General features: G+C 41.3%; 1 protein-coding gene across 1 annotated transcript; it reads left to right on the forward strand.

Annotated features, from left to right (window-relative positions):
- The first annotated feature begins 341 nt into the window (after window positions 1–341).
- LOC146583744 (E3 SUMO-protein ligase ZBED1-like) lies at window positions 342–3040 on the forward strand. Its single transcript, XM_085276725.1, has 3 exons — window positions 342–1690; window positions 1867–2119; window positions 2292–3040. The coding sequence occupies exons 1-3, from the start codon at window positions 573–575 to the stop codon at window positions 2706–2708; spliced, it is 1788 nt and encodes a 595-aa protein (XP_085132851.1). The 5' UTR covers window positions 342–572; the 3' UTR covers window positions 2709–3040.
- The last annotated feature ends 7916 nt before the right edge of the window (window positions 3041–10956 follow it).

Genomic DNA, 10956 nt, shown 5'->3' on the forward strand with positions numbered 1-10956 from the left:
AATTTAAATCAAAAGTAGTGTTTTTCAAATTATAGCTTTCAGAGTGTTAAATTATGAAGAATTATCATAGAAGAAATACATTTTAAATATTCAAACATTTGATAAATGCATGGTATTGTGTATGAAATATTTTTGAGTCGTATTTTTATAATTTAAAGCCTGCAGTGGCTGTTTTACTGCAAGTATGTTTTAATGATACCTCTCCAGTTTGATTGCTCTACATCTTGACCTGACTAAATCTAGTCTGAATGAATTGTTATGAGGTGATTGCAGGGACGCACATATTACTCCAAGCTAAACTCATACAGCGATTTATTGTAGCATATATTTATGTTAGGGGTGTCAAATTATCGCGTTAATTGCGATTAATTAATTACAATGCTATTTAGCGCGTTATGTTTTTTAATCTCGTTAATCTAATTTTTAATCTCTTGACGTCATTGATTTTGTATGAGAGTTGCTATGTTATAAAATCCGTTTTTATGTGCTGGGCTCCTTGTGCTTGACTTGTTGGGGGTGGAGTCACGTCGTGAGGTCAAGGTGAGAAGTGGTGATTAGCTTACAGTGTGGATATGGAGGCGCATCTGAGAGTTGTTGGCCCAATGAACGGGAAATTTGTATTTCATAAACGCCCCGACGGCACCATTGACAAAGGTAAAGTGGTCTGCCTAGAGTGTAAGAAGGAGTTTGCTTACCACCGAAGCAGCTCAAGTTTGGCCTATCACCTCAACGCAAAGCACCCAGCTGCGAGTGCAGCAACAGCTAGCAGTGAAGACGTTAGCAATATAGCAAGCCAGAGCAAAGCTTTTCGCCAAACAAAACTAGAGAATACCCCTCGTATGAGCAAGTCTGCGACCGACAGGCTGACTAATGTTATTGCCAAGTGGATAGCGATGAACTGTAGGCCGATAAATATAGTAGAGGACGAAGGATTGACAGAGGTGTTGCAAATTGCGTCCAATGACCCGTCATACAAGCCGCCGTGCAGGACTACAGTAACGACCAAAATCAGCAAAATGTACGACGGCGAAAAGAAAAACAAACTTGAGATTTTGGCGGAGGATTCTCCCAACTGTGTTGCTATAACCGGAGATCACTGGACCTCAGCTGGCAACCACAGCTATTTTGGGGTGACTGGACACTTTATTGATAGTGAGTGGAACCTCAACTCATTTGCACTGACCGTCATGAGAACAGAAACCAGGCACTTTGCTGATAAATGCGCCGAACAGTTCCTCAAGGTAGCAAATGACTGGGGTATTGAAAACAAGATATCCACCATTGGCACAGACAGCGCAGCAAACATGCTGGCTGCTATGAGAGCACTTCCATATGAGCACATCGCCTGCAATGCTCACATTCTCCAGAGGACCATCACGGTATGTCTCGATAGCAGTGGTTTTGTCGGTGTACTGGCAAAGTGCCGCAAGATTGTTGGTCATTTTAAACAAAGCCCTGCGAGTACCACAGAACTTAACCAACAACAAGTAGCACTCGGAAAGAAGAGCGATCAACTTATACAGGATGTACCCACCAGGTGGAACTCGACTCTCGCAATGGTCTCACGCCTCCTATGTAACCGAGAGGCTGTCCAGGCTACGTTGGACCAACAGAACCACAGGTTGGTCTTGCCAACCGAAGCTGAGTGGGCGAAACTGCAGAGGCTGGAGCTCCTGCTTGAACCATGCAAGTAAGTTCAAATAAACACCTTCCCATTTTAATTATATAAACTACTGTTACATGTGTAAAATCAAAATTAATGAACATAACAAGGAACTTTTAAGGACAATTAAATTGGAAATCAGTTACACTTTGATTTAAATGAATCCAGCTAGGTTTATTTAGCAAACCTCTGCACCTCTGCAGGTATGTGACAGAGCTGCTGGGTGGTGAGGCCTACGTCTCTTGCTCTGTAGTGCTGCCTGCTTTTCGCCATCTGTACCGTGTCATGGACATTACTGATGATGATCCTGCCTACGTGGTGAAGTTCAAGAATGCCTTCCAGAAGGATCTGGCAGCACGACGAGCTAATGGCAACGAGATATGGTTCGAGGTGGCCACAGCATTGGATCCACGGTTTAAGGATTTGAAATGTCTTCCAAGAGAAAAGAGGGAACAGGTAGGACAATAAGGTTAAGCTGGACTAATGAGTCCAATTCATTATCAAATCAAACTTTTATTTATTATATGGAACACAAAGTTCTTTACAAGATTAAATAAAATTAAAAAAAGCACTTAGTTTTAATCACATTCATTCATTCATTCATTCATTCATTCATTCATTCATTCAGGTGTGGACCATTCTGGAGAATATGCTCCAGGCAGCAGAGCCCAGAAGAGCAGATAGTCTCCAGCCCTCCACAGAGGATGATGGACCAGCTCAGAAGAAGAGGAGGAGCGAACTCCTTCTGGGGTCTGACTCTGACTCAGAAGATGGAATTGAGTCTGGAGAGCTGCAGCGCTACAGAGCAGAACCCAGCATCAGTATTGATGACTGTCCCCTGCAGTGGTGGTATGCTCACTCAGGAGTCTATGAAAAGCTGTCAGTCCTAGCACAAAAGTACCTGGCCTCCCCAGCTACCTCTGTACCCTGTGAGAGACTCTTTAGCCTTGCAGGCCACATAGTGCAAAAGAAAAGGGCAGCCTTGCTTCCAGAAAATGTTACCAGGCTGGTGTGTCTTAGCGACTGGCTGAGGAAGAAAAAATGAGACACATGTGGTCAGCATAGCTGCTGTGTCATTTGTAGCCTACTAGAATAGATTGCTTGATGTTCAGCACTTTTTTTTGTGATGGAAGAATACTTTGATGTGCTAACTTGCAGCACTGCAATGTCAGTTTTATTTTTCATTATCTGAAGCAGAGGAATTTCAGTGCTGTATTGCTCAGAAAAGAGCAACTCTGATGTGCTAACTTGCAGCACTTAATTTATTTGATTTTATTTGTATTTATTTTTCCACTTATTTTACAAAAGAATACAACAGTATGTAAATGGTTGCATCTGTTTAACGTTTGTTAAACAATAAATGACTTTATAAAGTCACTTTCTTTGTTATATCAGTCTTTTGGTCTGCCACAATAAGTTGAGGGCTTTCCTCAGCTATTTTTAGGTGAGATTAAAAAAGAGATTAATTAGATCAATTAATTAAAAATCATAATTAATTAATCTCTATTTTTTTTTAATCTCTTGACAGCACTAATTTATGTCATTACTTTTTTCATAACCATATTTATTAATTTGAACAAATGGGTTTAAAGGATGCGAACAAAAACATAAAACCTAAGTCGCTGAAATAGCTCCACACATGACTCCACTTACAGTTAGCCATTATTGTCAACTGAGTGAGTGAGCACACATGAGCCGTGACGCATTTATACAGCTGTGTTTCACATATCACAGTGACAGGAAGTAGTTCCTACCAATCATTTAGACTACCCAGTGACATTTTTACTTCCCACTGTGTTCCTGTTAATGACACCACATGTCGTAACACAGGGCCACAGCTTCCAGGTCAGACAAATGAAACCAGTGCCTTAAACCAGTATTCTACAGAAACTCTGTGCTGCGAAATGAGTTCAACACACACTTTGTTATCGAGACATCCCAACATTGGGATGATAAGCACTCACATGAAGCTCAACTCACTAAGCTAACCCAGGATTCCCACTGCGCGTTCAACATGAACTGGGTGGTGTCAGCAACATCTGACCAATCCATAAGAGCCTTTCATGCATCCTATGACTGTAAGTGCCAACTTCTCCAATCAGAGACATGATCAGGTGATGTTAAAACAGTCATTTAAAAATCTCTAAAGAACAGGAAAAATATAACAGTTAAATGACCCCCGATTAATGCTGCAGAACACGATTAATCAGGTGATTTAATGCACAGATAAAAATTTTAATTAAATTTAATTTGCAAGGCAGTGCCAGCCCTGTCAGAGAGTCCTCAGGCCACCCTCATGAAGTCTGTTTGTGATTGTTTGATCACAGACATTCACAGCTCGAGCAGTGCTCATCCTGTTCCTCACTGCACAAAGGAGCAGATACCGGTCCTGCTGATGGACCGTCTGTAGCCCTGTCCAGCTGTCCCAGAGTAACTGTCCTGAAATCTCCTTCATGCTCGGTGCTGGCAGACACAGCAAACCTGGCAAACAAGGAACAAAGCTAAGATTGTATATTTACTACCAACGCTCATCAGGAAAAGAAAACACTGCTATTAAAAACTAAAAACATTAGAGCCTCCTACTTGACCCGTCAAGTCTGCGCCATCTTTGAGGAATTGTCATGCTATTTTGGAAAACTGGTCAGTAGGCAATGATTTCACATGCCGGTTTCTACTCTGGAACCTAACTTGCTCTGGATCAAAGGTTCACATCATAAATTACTATGGCGATATAGCCTGATAGGAAGTGAACCACCTTCACGGTAGTGATGTGTCGGTCGCGAACGAAATGGCTCTTAGAGCCGGATCTTTGACGTGAACGACGCAAGCCGACTCCTTATCGCGAGCCGTTGGGGTTTTTTTTTTCTTTCAGTTGCAGATGATAAAGGATTCAGAAAGTTTATTCATGCAGGCCCATGTGACAGAGAATGTGCATCTTCTTTTTGTTTTCATATTTTAGTTTATATTTAATTGTGTTGTGGTTTACAGTGTTTTGTGTTGTTTCGCTTTAAATTTGTTTAAAAGGAAGAAGCTGAAAATTTAAATAGTTAAAAGTTGAAATGTGAATAGTTGTTTTTTGTATTATATGATTTATTTATTACATTTTTATGTGGAGTGAATAAATAAAAGTATATTTACGGTGGCCCCTAGAGACAAAGCACATACAAACTTCAAAACACGTACAAACTTCAAAACACGTACGAACTCTGAAGCACGTACAAACGCCGAAAGAGCCGGCTCTTTTTAGTTAGTCGAGCCGAAAGTACCAGTTCTCTAAAAAGAGCTGGAAATCCCATCACTACTTCACGGTCCAGAGAGCCCAGGGTTACTCCTGACATTACCTGGGTAAAACGTCCTCTCTTGTAGTTCAGACCAAAGACTGTAGAAAACATGGACGACAGCGCCTCCTCCCATTGTGCAAAAATGAAGCCAAAATATCCCGCTTGTGAAGGCTGCCATCTTGCATTTTTGGAGCCAGAGTCTGCGTAGTAGTGACTTGAGGTGGAGCGACTGTGTCACGCTCCCACCCACACACGTGACCGCAAACACGCCCCCCTACACTTTTTACATAGCCCGGCTGCTCCATTATTTTGCTGATGGGTTTACCGCGAGTGACGACTTGTTAAATTAAGGTAAATACAACCACATCTGTCATGGTCCGCGGTGTCTGAGGAGCGGATGGGATGCCCACGCCTATGGGTGTGGCTGTCGTCTTCACACCTGCATCCCATTCCAGGCGATCATCAGGAGGACTATTTAACCCCGCACGGCTGGTTGTTCCACAATTCAATTCAATTCTGGATTTAACAGGAAGCCAATGAAGAACATTGGTGACACAAATGCCACTGTTGTAACAACATTGAAATACTGTGGTAAACCGACGGTCTTACTATAGGGACGTTGAAATGATGTTGATTTTTTGTCATTGATATTTGATCTATTTGTAGTCGACCAGGTGACGACAACAATGTCGAGAAAATGTCTATTTATAGTTGACCATCATTCGGCGCCGGTCACCATCAAAAAGCCATCGATTTGTAGTTGAGCGTTAAATTGCATTGTAACTGAGCGGGTATAAAGTACCGGAGAAAGTAGATTTATTGTTTTTTTCTTATCAATGACTTTGGTCTAGTTCACCAGCTTTAAAAAAATCGCGTCGACGTGCAATTTATGTATAGTTGACCGGAAAATTAAAGCAGCGATCACTTGGACTATTCCGCAGCACCCCTCTCAGTGGTACATCCCTCCAGGTAACCATTGTCTTGTACAGTAGAGCGGGACATTTGATTTACTCTCAGCGGAATTGACCGGAGAAGGCATCAGTTCATGCACTGCACTGGCCTGCACCACGATTAGTATAAGGTAAGAATGAATGACTTTTGTTCTATTCGTTATTTCCACGGTTGCATTTGAATAACAGTAAAAAACTCGTTAATGTACAGTTTCTGACAAAATGGGAGCCCGAAATTGTGTCTACTTTCATCTTACAATCCGGCAACAAATAAATTGCACTGCGAACAAAGTCTATCAACAAAGAAAACATTTTCGTTTCATACTTTTCTGTTATATTCCCTTACAAAGCTAGCTTTAACGCTTCAAGGTTCCTTTGTTCTTGCCGTCGCCTCGGCGCTTGACCCAGACTTTCGCTCTGTAGTTGCTTTTTAGCATAGTACTACAAAAAATTGTAAATCTGTGATATATGATTGATAAACGTAAAGGTAACTGTATAAATCTGTTCAATGACTTCATTACTTTTAATGATTGGAGAGCACCCGCTTCAATTCACACTCAATTCAAACTTTACGTTGCACACTCACCTAACTTTACGTTGCACGCTCACCTACCTTGCATTTGTACCTTTTGCCCACACGTAAACAGCGTTTTCGTTAACTGAAAACTGAGATTTTTAAAGACGCCTGCCAGGGTGGATATTTTCGAAAACTCCGTTTTAGCATTTACGTGTGGACGAGGAAAACGGAGTTGCCTATATACATTTTAAGCTATTATTTATTATTTAGTTCAGTCAATAGATCAAGTTTTGTAGTGACTATGAAATATATTGTAATTATCTGTTTCCTGTTTATCCTAGACAGGGCAAAAAAAGACAAATTTAAAAAAAGATAAAAATGAAAGACTGGTGCATTGTGCAGTTCAGCACTGGTGGTACAGAAATAGTCCCTAGTTCATGGATAAATGGGGAGAAATTGTCATGGCCTCCATATCCTCCGTGAGACACATTCAGGATCCACGACGCAGTAAAGAGGAGAGTTCATCCTGGTGCAACATGGCTCACCTATGCACCAGCCCGGCTTCTCATAAGCCATGGTGGGTATCATCTAGATTGGTGTTGTATAAATGTAACAATAACAAGTTTTTCGTGTCCTAATTTATGTCTGGCCATACATTTTGTTTGTACCTCCAGACACATTTTACGAAGCAGAACGCAGTCTCCAGAGATATCTACGTGAACACTGTGATACGTCTGACCTTCAGTCCGAAGCAGAAACACAGACCAGTCATAAAAGAAAGCACAAGTAAAACTGTTTTATTCACAAACATATCTTTGATTGTTAAGAATTTATGATCTTGTCTTTTGTACATATCTGTGATGCTTGCATACTGCAATATCACCACATAATATAGTCCAAAAAGTGGAAGTTTGTAAACTTTTTAAAAATGCAAAGCCGTGTACACTTGTGCACTTCAAAAATTCCTTGTATACTGTACCTTCTTACATATCTCCGTTCCCTGTGTGTGTTGTTATAAATCAAACTGTATCTTTAGGAAAAAATATGCCAAAAGCACATTTGTAATTATTTTTGACCATTTTTAACTTTTTTCCTTTAGACCAAATCCCCTGTACATGTATACTGACTCAGAGGATGAGCAGCCCACAAAAAAAACAGTTTCCTCAGGCCCCTCGAGTGACAATACCATGTAATAAAATACTGTCTAGTGTCTGTGTACATATCTGTGTGTGACACAAGGAAACTTTTTTGACAAGTTGTCTGTATTCTTAAATACTTAAAAAAAAATTTCTTTTTCTAAACAGCCCTCACCACTCCACAGTCTTCCCCCCCAGCCCACTGACAGCAGGCACCATAATGCTCCCCCAGCTTCCGGCACCTTTCGCCACTCCGGTAGAACACACAAAACGACACAGCTTTGCGATCACCCCAGCATGCAGAATCTGATGTCGAGGCCTTCCCTATAGATGGTATGCTTTTAAAATTGTTTTAAAGCTGAATCACAATGTCATTGTACTCTTATCTTCAAAACACCAATTTTTACTCTTGAATGTCATCTTGTTGTGATTTTTTTTCTGTAGATTCCAGAGACTCTGTGAGGCCACTATTACAAGGCAAGTTCGAAAATCTTGGAATTTCAGATTTTACATGGTATAAATAGTAAATGGCCTATATTTGTACAGTGCTTTAACTAGTCCCTAAGGACCCCAAAGCGCTTTACACATTCAGTCATCCACCCATTCACACACACATTCACACACTGGTACCTAGCAAGCTACATATACAAATATCAAATATGTGTGACAGGCAAAAACTAGCAAACACTTTTAGCAGTTAGAACAACTTATACTTGAATGCAGAATGTTACACCATCACTTATGGATATATTACAGGGAGTGCAGAATTATTAGGCAAGTTGTATTTTTGAGGAATAATTTTATTATTGAACAACAACCATGTTCTCAATGAACCCAAAAAACTCATTAAGCTGAATGTTTTTGGAAGTAGTTTTTAGTTTGTGTTTAGTTTTAGCTATTTTAGGGGGATATCTGTGTGTGCAGGTGACTATTACTGTGCATAATTATTAGGCAACTTAACAAAAATCAAATATATACCCATTTCAATTATTTATTTTTATCAGTGAAACCAATATAACATCTCCACATTCACAAATATACATTTCTGACATTTAAAAACAAAACAAAAACAAATCAGCGACCAATATAGCCACCTTTCTTTGCAAGGACACTCAAAAGCCTGCCATCCATGGATTCTGTCAGTGTTTTGATCTGTTCACCATCAACATTGCGTGCAGCAGCAACCACAGCCTCCCAGACACTGTTCAGAGAGGTGTACTGTTTTCCCTCCTTGTAAATCTCACATTTGATGATGGACCACAGGTTCTCAATGGGGTTCAGATCAGGTGAACAAGGTGGCCATGTCATTAGTTTTTCTTCTTTTATACCCTTTCTTGCCAGCCACGCTGTGGAGTACTTGGACGCGTGTGATGGAGCATTGTCCTGCATGAAAATCATGTTTTTCTTGAAGGATGCAGACTTCTTCCTGTACCACTGCTTGAAGAAGGTGTCTTCCAGAAACTGGCAGTAGGACTGGGAGTTGAGCTTGACTCCATCCTCAACCCGAAAAGGCCCCACAAGCTCATCTTTGATGATACCAACCCAAACCAGTACTCCACCTCCACCTTGCTGGCGTCTGAGTCGGACTGGAGCTCTCTGCCCTTTACCAATCCAGCCACGGGCCCATCCATCTGGCCCATCAAGACTCACTCTCATTTCATCAGTCCATAACACCTTAGAAAAACCAGTCTCGAGATATTTCTTGGCCCAGTCTTGACGTTTCAGCTTGTGTGTCTTGTTCAGTGGTGGTCGTCTTTCAGCCTTTCTTACCTTGGCCATGTCTCTGAGTATTGCACACCTTGTACTTTTGGGCACTCCAGTGATGTTGCAGCTCTGAAATATGGCCAAACTGGTGGCAAGTGGCATCTTGGCAGCTGCACGCTTGACTTTTCTCAGTTCATGGGCAGTTATTTTGCGCCTTGGTTTTTCCACACGCTTCTTGCGACCCTGTTGACTATTTTGAATGAAACGCTTGATTGTTCGATGATCACGCTTCAGAAGCTTTGCAATTTTGAGACTGCTGCATCCCTCTGCAAGATATCTCACTATCTTTGACTTTTCTGAGCCTGTCAAGTCCTTCTTTTGACCCATTTTGCCAAAGGAAAGGACGTTGCCTAATAATTATGCACACCTGATATAGGGTGTTGATGTCATTAGACCACACCCCTTCTCATTACAGCAATGCGCATCACCTAATATGCTTAATTGGTAGTAGGCTTTCGAGCCTATACAGCTTGGAGTAAGACAACATGCATGAAGAGGATGATGTGGACAAAATACTCATTTGCCTAATAATTATGCACTCCCTATAGTTTTTCGCCTCTCACTGCTTAAGCCATTAATCTTTCTAGAATTGTTCTTTGAAACAGATGCAACCTCACAAAAGATGTTAACGATGCTGTCAGACCTGACCAGAGCAGTTAACGAACTCCGTGAGGAGGTCAGAGCCATCCGCCGTCCCTGCTGCAATGAATCGGTAGATGCTGGGGTACTGCCTCTGGATTTGCCCTTGCACAACATTGAGGAGCTAAACAATGCAGAGGCAGCTCTTCAATCACAAGAGGCAAATAAGGCAATGGTAAGTATATAAAGGTTGTGTACACTTTGTAACTATAAAGTGTAATAGCTGTCAGATGTGATTTAAATACATAACAACGGCCTGTTGATTATACACACAAGCACTTGCATACACACTTAAGACATGAGACACGCTAATTCCATCTCTTAAAATGTGTCTATAGGTGAGACGCTTTGCCTTGATTGGAGGGACCACACTGGAGGTGCGAGTCCGCCGCGTAATGGCTTATGCCATTACAAACGAGCTGGCCTCTGTACTCAACTGGGCAGGGAAAAAAACCAAGGACCAGACAGAGCAAAAAAGGGCATTTAAAGATACAGCGCTGTGCAGATGCATATTTGGTAAATTTGACCTTTTGTTGTAGTTTTATGAGCCCAAAGTGAACAGTAAAGGGATCAATTGATCTTTCACATTTCCTATGTCCGGTTTTTGCTATATTACTTTGTCTTTCTTAATAACAAAACTTTCATGTCCGGTTAATCTGGAGATGGAGTCTTTGGTCTTCAGCTTGTTTAGTCCTCGGGTTGTACAGTTTGTGCAGCCCGAGGACCCCATGTTTATTTTGTTTTCAAATGCGGCAGTTTGCAGATTTACGCCTGGTGACTTTCATGTTTATCAGCCTAGGCGTTTACATACTTTCTCCCCGCTGAAGACAGTCAACAAGAGCTTATTCATGTGCTCTAATTCACTTTTTGTGTGTGTGTGTGTGTGTGTGTGTGTGTGTGTGTGTGTGTGTGTGTGTGTGTGTATTTTTGTCCTAGATGGCACAAGCAGTCCAGAAATGGCTCCGATACGCCCCAGATCGTATGGGCGGCGCAGGACGCACATCAT

Source organism: Mchenga conophoros, linkage group LG1 (genome assembly GCF_057382185.1).
Source record: "Mchenga conophoros isolate Kocher_MC1m ecotype Shallow Benthic linkage group LG1, M_conophoros_male_GT1.1, whole genome shotgun sequence".
Classification (NCBI taxonomy): Eukaryota; Metazoa; Chordata; class Actinopteri; order Cichliformes; family Cichlidae; genus Mchenga; species Mchenga conophoros.